At 52.6% G+C, this 16828-nt stretch overlaps 1 protein-coding gene across 3 annotated transcripts in view; it reads right to left on the bottom strand.

Annotated features, from left to right (window-relative positions):
* Positions 1 to 1348: 1348 nt before the first annotated feature.
* The window catches only part of ABL1 (ABL proto-oncogene 1, non-receptor tyrosine kinase), a 95275-nt gene continuing 79795 nt past the window's right edge, over positions 1349 to 16828 (bottom strand). For 2 of the 3 annotated variants that reach the window (XM_059658337.1, XM_059658338.1), the window contains exons 5-11: positions 12233 to 12317; positions 11249 to 11426; positions 9317 to 9501; positions 7471 to 7623; positions 6304 to 6393; positions 5789 to 5953; positions 1349 to 4818 (exon numbers count right to left, since the gene is read on the bottom strand). In XM_059658337.1, coding sequence (XP_059514320.1) covers positions 3101 to 4818; positions 5789 to 5953; positions 6304 to 6393; positions 7471 to 7623; positions 9317 to 9501; positions 11249 to 11426; positions 12233 to 12317 — 2574 coding nt within the window. In that variant the 3' untranslated portion in view covers positions 1349 to 3100. The other variant, XM_059658339.1, reaches the window with a different exon arrangement.

The following is a 16828-nucleotide window of genomic DNA, read 5'->3' as shown; positions in this document are numbered from 1 at the left end:
TAAAATTGACGCTTTAGGCTCTTTTGTGGTAACAATGGCAACAGCGTTGGCCCTATGGGCAGGGTCGGCCCTTGGGTCCTCCTTGGTCCTGGACTTCGAGGGCAGAACTCACAATTACCTGAGAACTGTTGTGTGCGCACACATGCGCGTTTCTCTAGGGCTAGGGTCAGTGTGCATTAAGCTCTCAAGAGGTTCTGTGACCCAAACAAGTTCAGACCCAAGTTTAAGTTCAGGTGATTACAAGGAAGAATCTTATTTGGGAGAAGGGTCTTACAACACACTGTCAAAGAGGCTGCTGTGTCAATTCCGCGACCAGTCCACGTCCGACACAGAGGCTGTCGTTACAACCATTCCACCCTCTCTCAGACCTGAGAGCTGTCATTCATGCCCGTGGAGAAGCTGGACTTAGGCGAGCGGGTGCCCAGTGATGGTTCAACCGCTACAGACTCTGCAGCCTGGACTCAGCCTTTCCTCGGTGAAGTGAGGGGAGACCTGACCTCGGCTTGCGCAGGCGCAGGTGGCTTCCTGCAAACCCATCCCAGGCAGCGTCTTCATCTCCACCACGTGGCGTGCACCCGTCCTGCGCCCAAGGCCTCGGGGGAAGAGGTTCACGCATCACTGTGCCTTATGAGCAGGATCCGCACCCCCGACAAGCCTGCTGGCTTAATAAGTATCATTACCACAGGGCGCCGCTCACTTCCCCGCCTCCACTTCCTGGCTGTCAGCGGGTGTCAGATGGAGACCCAGACCAGAAAAGTCAGCCCCTGGCTGGGGGCTGGGGGAGGCCGAGGCAGGGCCCAGGGTGGTAGTTCCATGCCCTCGCAGGCAGCAGGCCCTGCTTGTCCTCAGACACACAAAGCAATGGCGCCTGGCGTGGTGAACACAGCGAGGGGTGTCTCGGGGCTGAGGGCAGCGGCAGAAAGTGAGTTCAAAGGCGAAGGGAGAGAGCACCAGCGGAGGGATGAACTCTCTCAGGCCAGCGAGGACCTGGGACGTGACACCTCCCATTTCCACGATGCTGGCCTGACGGTGGGCTCAGCCCTCGGGCTGGTCTTCCTTGCCATGCCAGTCAGCAGTGGCCCTAAGAGCACCACTGACAAGAGCTGGGCTGCTGGCAAGGAAGTGTCAAGGGCACAGGAAGGGCTGGAGACGAGGGCAGGGCAAGGGCCTGAGAACGGCCGGCCGAGGTGACACAGGCCGCAGGATCCTGCTGGGATCCTGCCTTTGTTCTGCCCCATAAAACCCAACACGGGGCCTCCAGCCCCTCCAGGAAGCAAGGGCGCCCTCCCTCCGACCCACACCACAGCTCTGGACAACAGGAAAGAGTTACAGACCAAAGCAATCCGCACACATTCTAATGTAAACATTTATTTAAAAAATACTACGGAGGAGAGATGTGGATTCAAAAAACAAAGTCATATACAGAAACAAAATGTACTGGACCAAAAACAAGAGAGAGAGACCATAGGCATTGGAGCAGGGAGGGGAGTGGAAAACTATTTACACGTCATTTATAAAAGAGCAAGTCTACAAGAGTGTAATACCAACGTATAAATGCAAAATATAGTGGCACGTCACGTGAAGAGGCGGCCAGTGCCTCGCAGAAACGGGAGGCGAGGGGCCGCTGGAGGTGTGCTAGCACCTCCCTCAGTCTGTGCAGAACAGCAGTCTGAGGGGGCAAAGAGGTGATGCGCTGTGAGAACAGGATCAAACAATCCAGAGAAATAAAATACAAGTTCGGGTGATTAGTGTGAAAACAGGGCCTGTGTGAGGTCACGGGCAGGTGTGGGGCGCAGAGGGCGGGTTTCTCCTAGTTTCTCCTAGGGTTGCTTCTGGGCCTGGAGTGAGACCCAGCAGGTGCCTGCCCACTCCTCAGTAGCTGCTCTAGGTCACTGTCAAGGAGGCCTGGGCCCCTGCCCCGAGCCTGGTCCTGGGCAGCGCAGGGGGAGATTACACCACACCGGCTCTTCGAGACACTCTAGCGTTTCATTTCTTTGTGGTTTTCTTCATCCCTGATGGCTGTGCTGCTTGTGGTCATTAAATAAGAATTTGCCCACGCGGGTGCAGCCAACACTAGGGGGCTTTGGTGGCCCGGTCCTGCTCCTCCTGTCTGTGTGCTGGTGCCCACGTCTGTGTGAAGGCTGGCTTGTCACAAAGGAGAAAGTCCTGTAAGAATCTACTTTGTCTTAGGGGAGTACAAGGGAGGGAATGGAGATCCGTCAGAAATCAAGATCAAGTGCCTTTTGCGGGCACCTGCCAGTTCAAGGGGAAGGTGACACTGGGCCACTGAAGACCTGCCTAGGCCCGGCCGGGCCACCTCAGCACCAGTGTTCGCACCAGCCAGCCCTCCGCCCGCCTGCCCCTGCGTGCCGGACAGCAGCCCTGCTCCCCTGCAGGCTTGCTTTCCATCCAGAATGAGCAGTGTCACAGAGAACTGGGACTGGGCTCACGGACACGCAGCAGGATGACGGGACAGTCCCCCTCCTTCCTGCGACCCAGAGGCTGGCTCGTGCTAGCACCTGTTTCACCCCCAGGCAAGAGCTGTCCTTCACGGGAGGAAATGGGGAGGCCCAGCCCCGGCAGAGCTTCCCAGGAGGCAGAGCTGGAACGTGTCTGGAGCATAGGAGGTGCGAGAAGGATGAGGGTACAGGCTCCCTCCGCCAGGTGAGTGAAGGCCAGTTCCCAAGGCCTGGTGACACAGCTCCCGTTTGGGCACTTCTTGTTGGGGAAGACGGAGGCGAAGGCATAGCCAGAGGAAATCCCCCAGAAAGAAAGACAGAGAGGGAGCGCGCACCCACCTTCACAGCTGGCCGGAGGGCAGGCCTGACGCCCCGTGGGGAAGGGCTGGTGTGCCGACTGCAGTCCACCAGGCGGAACCCACAGACAGAACTCTGACAGAGGCTCAGAGAGCGGGCTGAGGAGGAGGAAAGGGCAGGGGGACAGTTGGTGCACAGTGTAGGTAGTAGGGCGGTACACTCCATGGTGGCCCTCAGCTCCGGGGCCAAGGTCCCAGCTCACAGTCCTGTACCAGCCACCGCCATGGGCACGGGAGCCCTCACACACTGCAGGCGGCTCTGGCCGGCCTGACGCCTGGCTTCTGCTACCTCTGTACGATGTCACTGATCTCTTTCACGGAGCTGAGGAGTTTGCTGAAGTCCTGAGTGGCCGCTGGGCCACTCCCCGCGGTTGCCGGGCAGATCTGAAGCTCCCGGAGGTTATTCTCCAGTTTGTTGATGGCCTCGCGGAAAGCGAATTTGTTCCTCATTTGCTGGATGGAGTCCACGTAGCTCACGCAGAACGTGTAGAGGTTTTTGCCGGCTTCTAGCACGGCGCTGTGGCTGGCCATCTGCTCCGAGTTCTTGGAGATGGCGAGGCACAGGGCCTCGGTGCTGTCCAGGACCACACCCTTGGTGATGGTGCCACTGGCGATGCGCTCGGGAGGTTGGCGGGTTTTCCGAAGAGACACACGGGTCGATATGAGAGGGATGAAGGCGGTGGAGGACAGCTGGTCCCCTGCCAGGGCGGAGGATGCTGATGGCAAAGTGGAGGGAGTGGGGACTGGGCTGGTCGGGGTCCCCGCTGGCTTGGTGGATGACTGAGGCTTTGGCATGGACAGGAGCACAGGCTTTTTGACGCCCTCCCCCAGCTGGCTGGGTTTGGCAGCGTCACTGTTTACAGCATCCACAACCACAGCCGTGGATTTTGCTTTTCCGCTGGCGCCGGCCTCCCCAGCTGCTTCCTGGCTCAGGCTCGGAGAGGGCCTCCCGGCTTTCCCAACAGAGGCTGGAAGTGGGGGTGGCGGGGCAGGCTTGAGCTTGGACAACTTCCCTTTGTCTCTCCCTGGGGACTCGGAGGAGGGCTTGTGCCTCCTCATTCGAGATTCCTCTGCGGGGGCCTTGCTGGTCCCTCCAGATGCACCTGGTCCTGCTCTGCTGGTGGCGGGCACTGGCTCAGCTGCGGGAGGGGTCCCCAAGGCACTGGACTTCCCGGCCTCGTCCTTGTGGGGCAAACCAGAGGAAGGACCCACCACCACCTGCCTACGGAGAAGTTTGGGAGTCAGGCTGGGAGGGCTGGAGCCTGGGCTGGACTCCGCTGCGTCTTTGAAAACCTCATCAGCCAACTCCTCCATCTTCTTCACCAGCCTTGGTGGGGGCGTCACCGTGCCTCTGGCCACCTGGTCAGACCTGGTCTCACTCGCCCGCTTCCGAGGCAGAGCTGGCTTCTCGCTTTTGTGCCCTCCGAACGTGGACGAGTCAAACTGTCTTCCCGTGGACTGCAGGGCCCGAGGCAGCGTGACCGACCTCCACTCTGTGTCCTTGGCCCCGTGGGGCACGCAGGAGGCAGAGCAAGACCTCAGGAAGCGCTTGCTGGCGCTGCTGCCACTCTCCTCTTCGCTGGCGGCCAGTCGGCTGCTGGTCAGCGTGCTGGACTTCTTCCACAGGTGGGGAGACCGGAAGCCTGCGCCTCCCGACTCCCGGAAGGCTCCATTGGGGACACCAGCCCCACTGCTGGGCTTGGGGGACTTGGCTGGCTCGGCTGTGTCCGAGGGTGTGACAGCAGGCGCCCCGTTGCTGACTTCACGGCCCTCTTCCTCTCCGGCCCCCCTGCGCTCTGGCTGGCCGTCCATCTCCCGGAAGGAGCTGCTGCGTTTGGGAGGGGTTGGGGCCGTTTTCTTCTTCTTCTTGATCAAGGCGCTAAACAAATTGGTCTTTTTGTCTTTGGGGAGAAGGCGTTCATCTTCATTTAGGCAACCATCCTGGGGACCTCGTTCTTTTCGAGGGAGCAATGGAGACACAGCAGGCTCGTGGTCCAGAGGATCTGAAACACATGGGGAAGGTTCAACAAGTGCAAACTAAAGACCCCTGAGCGGCAAGACACCTCGAGCTAGCCTCCTACTCTCTGAGAGGTCTGAGCTCTGGGCTCAGAAAGGCCTGGGCAAGTTACTTCTTGTTGCTCACCCTCAGCTTTCTCATCTGTAGAACAGAGGATGTGCCCTGGCTGGCATTCTCAGGGGTTAGAGCATCAGCCTGCGCACCCAAGGGTTGCAGGTTCGATTCTGGTCAAGGGCACATACCTGGGTTGCAGGTTTGAACCCCGGCCCCAGTCGGGGTGCATGTGGGAGGCAACCAATCAATGTGTCTCTCTCACATAGATGTTTCTCTCTCTCCCTCTCCTTCCCCCTTCAGAATCAATAAAAATATTTAAAAAACACCCACACACACACACACAAAAAAAACAACACAAAAAAACTTGGGAATCATGGTTCTATAGGTCCTGCTGTGGCAAAACATCCCCTAGTGCCAGCTCGCCCCGTCCCTTCCCACTTCGTCTGTGATCCATGAGAGCAGATGCTGGCCCACCTCCGGCACTTTGGTTCCACGGTCTGCAGGAGGACCCAGACTTCTAGGGTTGGGGGCAGGGGGACAACTGCTACATCAGAGCAGCCTGGCTCCAAATAGAGCCTGGCACACAGGAGGCACCAGACCCAGCCCCTGGCCATATTGAGAATCCTCCTGAACCACTCCCATCTCCCCCTCACTTCTCAGAGACCAGACAGGACAGGACGCTTGCTCTGGGCCACAGCTGTGAGTAACATGAAACGGTGGCTTCTTCCTCAGGTTTCACCAGCATCCCTGCCTACCTGACTGGACTGACTGCTGAAGCCAATGGCTCCATGGCTCACGGGGGGGGAGGGGTGCTTCCGGGGGAGGGGTGCTTCCGGGGGATCTGCCTGCCCGTCTGTGCGGGTCCCCCTCACTGCTTCCCGTGGGCAGGGGCAGGGACATACCAGGCTCTCCCGGGCCCTTGGCGTGGGGCGCCTCCGGCGGGTCGGTGACGTCTCTGTGTTCCGCGGCTCTCCTGGAGGCCCTCGTCTTGGTGGGCAGCTCCGGGGCCTGCAGCAGCGTACCCGCAACCCCTCGCACTCCCTTCTTCCCCAGCTCCTTCTCCACTTCTAAGAAACACCAAGAACACACACACACACACACCAGCGGCCATCAGGACGGTGTCACTGCTGGTGTGCTGGTTTTCTTTTTAAAATAACAGTGGTCATCTACACACGTTTACAGAAAAGAGATACAAATGATAAGGAAACAACACTTATAGTTTGCAGAATTCTGCATGGCTACGAAGGACAGAGCTCCACACTCAACACTTCTGTCCAGCTTTCTGGTCTCAGATAACTTGTTGGCCCGCACACTTCTCCCTGGAAGTGAACTAAAGGACCAGGGCTGGAGTCCCCTACAACCATCCCTCCTACCCCAACCTTCCACCCAGGCAGGCCCCCCAGGATGGGCACTTCACCGTCTGATATGCTGGACTCCTGAAACATCGTTTCAAAGGCTTGGTGGATTTCAGCAAAGGAGGGCCGGTCAGAGGGGTTCCACTGCCAACCTGGACAGATGAGACCGAGTCAGACCACCCAGGAGGCCTTGCTAACAATAACAAGTGTGTGGTTAGCAATTCTGAAGGAAAAGTCTAGAACTGAAAGAAGCATTCCACTCCTGCTACCCACCTTTTGGTGTGACAAGTTAAGTGACGAAGGCCATTGTGTCCTATTAGACATTAAGAATTTAAAAAGACTAGATACTAGCAGGAATATGGATTGTAAAACCCCAGAGAGATGTTGACAGCTGGAACTGCATTTACAAATATTTGTCTCCCAACCCCACTCTAGCAAGTGCACAGATTTACTAAGCCAAATAGGTCGTCTTCGACTTTACCCTTACTTCACCATTATCAAAGCCCCAAATCCTCATTAGTAAACAAATGCTAGCCAACGAGATTAAAGGAGGATGAAGGACTGATCAAGGTGAGGATGTAGCCTGGTGGGAGTATAAGTTGGTACAACTTTTTTTGAAAAACAATTTGGCAAAATCTGTCAAAACTTAAAATGCACATAGCCCTTTGAGCCAACAGTTCAACTTTTAGCAATCCCAGTACAATGCAGGTGTGTGGAGGTACTCACTCCCGCCTTGCTTATGGCAAAATCCTAAACAAATGTGTAACTAAATGTTCATGAAAAGAGCAATGAATAAATCACCTAATGGGGTGCTAAACAGTTATAGATAAAATTAAGTGGGGAGGAGAGACATCTCCAAACTATGGACATGGAAAGATTTGTCTGTTACACAGCTAAGTACAAAGAAAGTTGTAGGAATGGTTTTATATATATACTAAAACCAACCAGATAAATGTCTCCTGGAGTATCTACCTACTACTACAGATGTGTGAAGGTAGGCCCAGGAGTTGGTATTTATTAAAAAGAAATCCAAGTATGCATCAATCCCAATTTTGTATTAAAAAATGAAAAAACCCTCATACATAAAATAGAGAAAAACTGAGAGAAAAAAAAAGTCGGCAAAAATATGTATCAAATTCGTTCATTCACTGCTTTACATACACACTCCCACAGTGGAATGCTTTACAAAGCCCACATGTAATCTTTGGAACTGGCAGGGGAAGGCTCACATGCTCGCATGAGTTCGTAGACCTTCTCTGGGCAGCCTTCCGGGCGCTCCATGCGGTAGTCTTTCTCTAGCAGCTCATACACCTGGGACAGGTCAATTCCCGGGTAGGGCGACATGCCGTAGGTAGCAATCTCCCAAAGCAATACTCCAAATGCTAGGGAAAAAAGAATAAGAAAGGTTATTTGAAATGTGCAGAATTTAAGTATTCTGCATTTAAAATTGGTTACCTGTGTAGAAGACAGAAGCTATACTTTCAGAAACAGGCCAGGCACTGACCTTTTACCAGGCTCTTCATTACTAACAGCCCAGGACAGAATGAAACTTTCAGGTCACTCACCCCCACAGACCAGAACACGCTGGAGGGGAGAAGAGGGCTGTGCTGAGGAGCCCCTCCAGGGTCTTGTGGGTAACATGACCATCTTGCTGGGACATGTGTGGGAGGAATCCAGGGCTAGATGTCAGGAGGCCATGTCTACTCCTAACTCTGTGACCAACTAGTTATGTGCTTAAGGCAGGCTGCCTCCCCTTTCTGGAGTATGAGATATTGCTAAGGTCCCTTCCAACTCTTCACAAGAATCTTACAAAATCTTTGCCCGCCAGCATGGCTTAGTGGTTGAGTATCAACCTATGAACCAGGAGGTCAAGGTTCGATTCCCGGTCAGGGTACATGCCCAGGTATGGGCTCGATTCCTAGTGTGGGGCATGCAGGAGGCAGCCGATCAGTGATTCTTTCTCATCATGTTTCTTTCTCTCCCTCTCCCTTCCTGTCTGAAATCAATAAAAATATATTCAAAATCTTTGAAAGTTTTGCAGGCCCTTAGTACAGCCTTGACATTCCTAATCCCATTAAAGGAAGCAGAACCGACTCCTCCCTAGAGAAACGGGTGGCTCAGGTCTAGGGCAGGGAAGGAAGGGGAAACATCACAGGCGCTATCAAAGCTACAAGGGTCTGGTCAAAGGGACTAGGAGCAATGTGAATTCCCACCAGCCGAAGATGAGACAGCCTGAGCATCAACAAGGAAAATAACTGCGAACCCGCAACCCAGTTACTTGCCCTTGACCAGGAATCGAACCCGAGACCTTTGGTGCGCAGGCCAACGCTCTAACCACTGAGGGACGGTGGCCAGGGCAAAAAGTATGACTTTTATGATTTAATGGGAAAGTTGTACACTAACTGGATATTTGATAATATTTGGAAATTACTGTCAATTTTTGGAGGGGGACATTGTAGTTATGAGGCTGAAAATGCCATCTTTAAGAGGCTCACACTGAAATACTTATGGACAAAGTAATATGATGCCTGGAATTTGATTCAAAATAAGGGTTGGTGGAGTGGGCGGGGCACAGAGGATGCAAGAGCAGCATGAGGTGGTGACCAGCAAGCTGGGTGATGGGGCAACGGCACTCATTAGGCAGCTCTGTCTTCTTTAGGGTATGCTTACAATTTGCCATAAGAAGTTCTTTAAAAAAGTAAAAATACAACACTCTCACGAGGCTTTAGAGGGTAACAGCCTATTGAAAGCCCAAACCAAACTACAGAGCATTCCCTGCAGGGCTGGCGAGGTGGCCCGAAAAACCAAGCAGCGAACTTAGAATGAAGATAAAGGGTAAGTTAACCTAAATTATTTTGGAAGAAAAAGCTCATTCTAACTTCATTTTGGAGAGAGAACAGGAAAAAACGACTTTTAAATAAAAAAGAAACAAGCAAAAAAGAGAATTAAATAATGGGGGAGGGAAGGGTAAAAGAACAAGAAAGAGACAATCAAAAAGCAAGAGAAAAACAAAACGAACAAAACAGGAAAGAAGCCACACCCTGGGCGGGCGAGGAGGGAACGGAGGGCCCTTACCCCAGACGTCGGACTTGATGGAGAATTTGTTGTAGGCCAAGCTTTCAGGCGCGGTCCACTTGATCGGGAATTTGGCCCCGGCGTGGGCTGTGTAGGTGTCCCCTGTCATTAACCTGCTCAGGCCGAAATCAGCCACCTTCACCAAGTGGTTTTCCCCTACTAGGCAGTTCCGGGCAGCAAGGTCTCTGGGAAAGAGAAGAGTTCATCCATGAGAGGTGCTGGCTTGCCTTCCAGCCTCACAAATACACCACAGACAATGGAAAAAGGGAGTCTGGTCCCCAGGAAACTTACATTAACTTCCGCCAGGGAGCAGTGCCTGGCCCTCAGCACCACCTGGGATCCCAACATGGTGAGAGGCAGCAGGGGGCACTGGAGCGGGCCCCTGGCCCTGTGGCCTGGAGCAAAGTAATTACGCTGGGACTCAAGTTACCTCCTTCATAAATGAAAAGGATAATCACAGCGCCTACTTCTTAGGGTTGTTGTGAGTGATAATTCATTACTATCTAAAGTGCTTCCACTGGTGCCTAGAGAATGGTCAGTGTCACCTAAAGTGTCTGTCTGGTTGTCACTGCTCTATGCCAGGAACAAAAACAAAGGCCGGCCCTCAGCCGGGAGAAACGGATAGCCGAGTGAGTCTCCGCTTGTACTCTCCAGACTTGGAGGACAAAATAAAATAAAGCCCGTAGCATCCTTCACCCAGATTGTGTTTTCTACTTTCCTCTTTCTTCCTGATGCTTATCCAAATGCTTCCTGAAACTTCTCTCCTGTACAATCGGCTTCCTCTTGCCTCCTGATTCTACCAGGGAGGTAGGAGTCTAATCTTTGGTTCAAGGACATTAGCCATAAAATCACAGGCGAACAGGAATGGAGCAATGAGACGAGGCAGCAGCTACAGCCATGGCTGCACAGGACAGCGTCATCAGCAGCAATCAGAGGGAAATTAAATACAGAAGAGCTGCGCCTAGCAGGATTTTGGGAAAGGACTTTCAGTTTGCCTGAATGAAGAGGGAACGGACCTTGCTGTGCAAGGCAAACCAGAAGTCAGGAGATCTCAATTTGCAGCCTCACAGGGTTCACATTCTTGAGTGACAAGCGCATCTGAATCAGGGTCTCGTGGAGCATAGCAAATCCGTCGTACAAGGAAGCGCAGCACTTCACACATGCTCCTCTTGTCCCTCACTGTGAAATCTCCTGTGCAGGTTTCGTACTCGTTAATTGGGTAGGAAAGGTCACCACGGTGGCATGGAGAGCATCCTGCATAAAAGACTCCGGCAAAGCCCATCAGCTCTGTCCTGCACTGGCTGTCACTTTGCTAGGAAGCCACTTCCACCACCAAAGAATGCGAAGACCAAGATAATTGTGGCACACTTGAAGGTCAAAACACTCCAGGCTTTAAAACAGCAAAGGCGCTTCATTTAGAACCACAGACGCACAATTCTGACAATTGTGGAAACACTGCTGACCCAGATGACAGCAACTTAAGTGGAGAATGAAATGATAATAGAGCAGGGAGGGGGAAAACCAACCCCACGCAGAAACAAAACCCACGCCCTGGCTATTACCGCAAATGTGTGTAAAAGCAATGCCCGCCGCCTCAGGAAGAGGCCATGAGGACGCACGCGGGCCTGAGGAACAACGAGTATCCACTTCAGAGGGAGCTGCGATTGCTCGGAAGGACGCCTTTTATGAATCATTTAATCTTCTAGTTAGCTCAAAATGGTTCCAAAGTGAGGTATTTCTTAGGCCTGGCCTTCCGCACACCCAAAGCCGGCAGTGTCAGGACTCAGTGTTTGCCTTTGTTTCAAGGTCTACTGTGTTGCCAGCCAGAAGAGGCTGGGCCAGAAGGTCTCAGAGGCTGGGCTTTTCTAGAAGGATGCCTGCCCCCCGCTCACTCCCTGGCTCTGTGGGGAGGCTGCCTGGCCAGGCTCCTACCTGTGGATGAAGTTCTTCTTCTCCAGGTACTCCATAGCTGATGAGATCTGAGTGGCCATGTACAGCAGCACCACAGCAGTCACCTCCTGGCGGTTACACTCCCTCAGGTAATCCAACAGGTTCCCATAGGTCATGAACTCAGTGATTATATAGAACGGGGGCTCCCGGGTGCAGACCCCTGGCAACAAGACATTGAGGGCTTCAGGATGCTGCTCTACTCCCAGCTGAACGAGTGTCAGAAAGGACTGGCACTGAAGGAAAATGCTTCTGAAACGGATGCTGACTCTGCTGCAGCTTCTAACATGGCTCCAAGCACTTGTGACTTGAGACTGTGCTGCTGTGGGAGGGGCATGCTCATGCTCGTCTCCCTCTCCAGTCAATGAACTCACAGGAAGAGGCTATCAGTGAGCTCAGAAGCAAAGCCAGGCCCACATCCAACAGCCTAAATCGTTGTTAGTTTACCCTCAATGGTTATGTCTGATGGCTATGTCTACTTACAGAATCACTTCAGTGAAGAAACGTTAAAAATTCTTAAGTTTTGCCAGACCAGTGTGGCTCAGTGGTAGAGCATCAACCTATGAACCAGGAGGTCACGGTTTGATTCCGGTCAGGGCACATGCCCAGGTTTCAGGCTAGATCCCCAATAGGGGGCGTGCAGGAGGCAGCTGAGCAATGATTCTTATTATTGATGATTCTATCTCTCTCTCCTTCTCCATTCCTCTCTGAAATCAATACAAACATACTTCAAAAAAAATTCTTAAGTTTCAGAAGCCAATTTGAGATTTGAATGCTTTTAGGTATCAATGTAAAGCAATAACATTCTCTCTTTCACAAACCCCCCGACACACACAATCCCACAAAGGCCTCCTTTACCAATGGCTGAATGCTGGCAGGGAACAGATGTCCAAACCAAACTCTCGCCGGCCACTCGCCTCTGCTCTAACGGCACCTGCACCACCCCAAGGGTTTATTGCACGCACTCACCAAGTAACTGTACCAGATTAGGGTGCTTGATCTCTTTCATTACTGCGGCTTCTTTCAAGAACTCTTCCACCTCCATGGTGTCCTCCTGCAGGAAAAAAAAGTGGTGAAATGATCTCAGCAAGGAACGTGTCTGAGTGGGAAAGTGCGGCATGAATGGTCAGTACGAGCTGGAGCTTCGATGAACAATCCCCTGGCCAGTCAGTTTCAACCCCACACTGCTCCGGACAGGTTCCCCCGCTGCTGCTGACCACCTCAACAGCACCAAGAAGTTCCCGCCTCGGTGCTGAGCTTCTGGATTTCCCCCAGGGCAGCACATCTGGGCTGGCCTGTATATGTTGGTGACTTGCTTCTGGTGGCACCGACCATGTTTTCTCCATCACCTTGTGGAGTTTGTAGGGGTAAGGGAGATGTGTACAGGCAAATGCCACAAACGTGGTGCTAGTTCCCTAAGGAACAGTGAGTTTTCAAGGGGTCCTAAAACGCATAATGTAAAAAAAAAAAAAGAATCTGAAATGTGTCTTTGATTTAAGAGAAGAGACGCTGGTGATACAAAAGGTACCGGGTTACCAAAGAAGAACGATGTCTCAAAATACGGCAGAAACAGAGCACGTGACGCTGTGAAAGAATGTGGTGTCCTGGGCTCTTAATGAAGCAGCCACCGCTCTGCCAGGTCCATTACTCAGACTCCAAAACCATCCTCAGGGCAGCAAGCTCGCAGCATCCGATGCCGAGGGGAGACAAAGACATCAGCAAATGCCCAGAGCAGACGTAAGGCACTTCTGCATTTCCTCACATATTCTGAGTCTAGGCTGGCGATTTTCAACCGGTGTGCTGCAAGAATTCTTAAAACACGCAATACCTGACTATTTAGTGGGCACAGACCTCTTTTCCCTTAGATTGTCAAATAAAAAAATGACAACAACCAATACAAAAATAGCTGTCTGGTGTGAATGAATCAAAATTATACCTTTTTTGGGTCAGATTGGCAGAAAAATATGCTTTTTGGTGCGCTGAATTTAGTAATCTGGTTATGTGTGAGATGGAAAGGGTTGAAATCGCTGCTCTGAGCTGCAGTGCGGAGCGCTGCGGCGCCGGGCCCTGTGGTAGACCCTATTGTACCAGAGCCTTGTTGTGGCTTCTGTTGGGTAAACCTCTTTTTCACTTAAAGAACCCACTGTCTACAACACAGGAAGCAGGTGGCGGTAAAGGACATGGTCTGTTTGCTGTGAGAGCCTGGCTATAAAGGCAACGACGCCACCATCCAAGTTTCAACATGGAGTTTGAGTTTTACTGAAGAGAAAGCGCGCATGGGAGATGGGGGTGACTTCTTGAAAACTAGATTCCTCCTGCCCCTTCGGGAGACCAAGATCTGATGCCGTCCTCACCTGACCGCACATTCCTGAGGGCAGACTTCCAGAGGACAGCCGGCCTCTCAGCGCTCCCCTGCTTTGGGTCTACTGTGTTTACCAGCGAAGCGTGACCGATGAGTTACGTGTCAGCCCATTATCACTGTGCTTAATTAGGGCTGTGAGACAGAAACTCCGAAACAATTTATTGCTCTTTAAAAATGGCGAGCTGCTCTAAATGTCAATTAAACATGGCTGGTAGTCTCTGTGTCAAGCTATCTGGGGAAAGGGACTCATCCCTGCTGCCACCCCATTAGCCGTTTAATTCTTGCGAGTCCTCTCTACTCCTCAACATGCTCAGCCGACCGTGCTGCTCTGGGCGTGGAGCGCTCTGATTTACCAGCTGACAGGCTCATGGCAAAGAGCGAATGCCTGCCAGAACCGGAGACTCAACACTGCTCATGTAGGACCAGGGTCTTTAAGAATCTCGCTTGGCCAACAATATGTTCAAAAAGTAGCTCTCCCATGAAGTTTTCTAGACATGCAGAGTTTTTTTATTTTAAAATGCCATGTAAAAAACCACGCACAGGGAAAATAATGTCAGAAACATCACTTGTTCTTATAGCTACTGGCTCATCTCTAAAAGAACCATGTTCTAGATCCTGAGACTTGGGCATGAACAAAAGAACAACACAACTTCCAAAGGTTGTATTGTTCCCTCCTCTCTGCCAGCCTCTCTCTCTTCATTCACTCCAACACATGCTTGCACCTGTGTGGACAGCAGACATCAATCCCGGGCTGTTTTTCCTTTCAGGACAGTCAGTGTGAACTTGTCTCCCTCTGCTGGTTCACCTGCTTCAACTCCATGGAAACTGCTAACAGCACACTGCATGTCGCTATGGTAAGGTGACCTGTCCCTGATGCGACCCTGCTACATTCACATTCCTTCAATTCCATTAAAAACTTCCCACCATGTTTCTGAAGAGAATTCTTCCATTTATATAGTAAAATAAAACTTGCTCAGATTAATTAGGGTGAATTTCAGGCTCATCTGTTAGGGAGGAGGGTCACCGGCCTCTCTTCACAAGGACTGCTGGCCCGGCCCAGGTGCGAGTGAACTTTTGGCGGGCATGGCCCAGAGGTTAAGAGACGCTGGTGAGTTCTGCCGACCAGGCTCTGTCTCTGTGGACCCGAGTGACTTACAGACAGGTCACACGGAGGCCAGCACGCGCTGCCGTGTTCGCGTCTACGAACGGAGAGAACAGCAGTGTCCCTTGTGCAGTGCCCGTGCAGTGCCCAGGCCGCGGTTAGCACTCCGCCAGCGGAATGCTCATTACTATGAAGACAGCTGGTCTCCACTCCCGAGAAGGAGACTGAATACGCTGCTTGTATCTATGACAGGCTGGTCTTTAACACTGTTTTTGTCTTTCTCACAGATACATTCTCCCAGACTCAACCTCTCTCAGGTATGTTCTAACCGGCTTCATCTGTGTGCTCACTGGCTCACCTCCCAGAGTGCGTATTCTACGTCATTAAAAATAAGTTTTAAAAATGGCTCCACGCCCTGCTGCTGCTGTAGCTTTTAGGGCTCTCACCGCCTCCCTGAGTGAGGACCCCGGCCCTGGCCCAGGGCTCCTTTCTGTCTGAGAGATCCGTTTCCACATATTTCTGGCGCGTTAGGGGAGCAGGGTGACAACCACGGGAGGACCACCCTTCACCCATCAGGTGGACCGGGGTCAGCACGTGTAAAGCACTGGCAGGCTGGGGCAGACGGCTCTGCGAGGAAGGTGGGCACAGAGCAGAGAGGGGACTTGAAGCCCAAGCGAACACCCACAGGAAAGCACCTCACAGAGGAAGCCCCAGGGCCTGGTCCCCACAGGCGGCCGCCACATCCGGGCTAGCTCGCAGCCAGGAGAGACGCCGCCCAGGCCCAGTGCGCACGGCAACAGTGGGCGCCGCTGCGCGGCCTCTCCGGGGGCACGGCCCCTGGAGAAGCCGGAGAGCCACTGCGAGGACGGTCCCGGGTCAGTGCTGCGGGGAGCCCTTCATCCCACTCGTTCCTGGAGCTCTCCAATAGCACCGACTTCCTGGGGGGAAAGGACACACGTACAACCCACACACTGAGCTGGTGAGGGGACAGGAGGCCCGCGCATCCTCAACACCGCCGGCAGCGTGCAAAAGGGCGGGCTCCTTGGGAGCCCCTGGGAGTCGGTCACAACCGTAAATGCACGTGGCCCTCGATCCAGTGGTTCTGCTCGAGCTGACCCAGCAGGCCGCTCAGCCGCATGTGCAAACAGGAAGCACCCGTGGCACTGCTTATAACAGTCAAGTCCTGGGAAGAACACAAAAGCCCGCCGAGATCGGTACATCCTGAGACACGGCCACACGAGGCGACAACCTGACGTGCGTGACAAGGAACAACCGTCAAGTTACGAGAAGTCGACACAGAAGGTGCGGGGCAGCGTCTACGGCATGCCGTCACATGGCTGAAAACCATGCACACGCGGACTATTTCTGGAAAGACACAAAAATCAAGGAGGAGGCTGTGCATATCTTACCTGTTTGAAAAATAGGTAAAGAACTGGGTACAATTTTAAGTCAACATATAACAACATTATGTTCCACTATTTTAATGGTAAATTAGTTAGCTTATGATTCAATCATAACATCCAAACTGGACTAACAGTAGTCTTTTCCAAATTCTATAACTTACACAACGGTTTCACAGGAAAAAACTGACTTACAAACTAACTTGGAACACAACTCCTGTGAAACTTGGGGCTTTTTGTACCTGACAATTGGTTCTCTTAGGCACATCCTGCCATTAACAAGGGTAAAGTCAAGCCTATGACCTACTGAATATTGTCAAAATTCAAACTAGTAGTTCCCCATCAGTAAGCCTTCTCTGTATTTCCAGTTTCCCACCCATAGGGGTCAACCTAGTGCCTCCTTTTTTTCTCCTGCTTTCTTCTGGTCTTCCTTATGCCTGAAGGTATAGGGGCCAAGGCTGCCTGGTGGTTCAGTGAGGAGTCCTGGTTAAATGTAGGGCCTTGCTCCCCCTGCGGGTTGTGCCCTTTGAGGGGCCAACAATACAACAACACATCCCTGGCAGGACAGGGATGAGGGAAGAGACCGACTTAGGGGCCCACTGGGGTCTGGCACGAAGAGGCACTGAGCGGAGGGCCATCTGGTTTGGAGGACCACCTGGTAGAGAGCGGCAAGGTTTTCCAAGGAGTCTTGAAGAAAAAGG

This window comes from Myotis daubentonii, chromosome 11 (assembly GCF_963259705.1).
Source record: "Myotis daubentonii chromosome 11, mMyoDau2.1, whole genome shotgun sequence".
NCBI classification, from domain to species: domain Eukaryota; kingdom Metazoa; phylum Chordata; class Mammalia; order Chiroptera; family Vespertilionidae; genus Myotis; species Myotis daubentonii.
The sequence above is the reverse complement of the archived record's forward strand: the minus strand, read 5'-3'. Positions and strand labels throughout refer to the sequence as shown.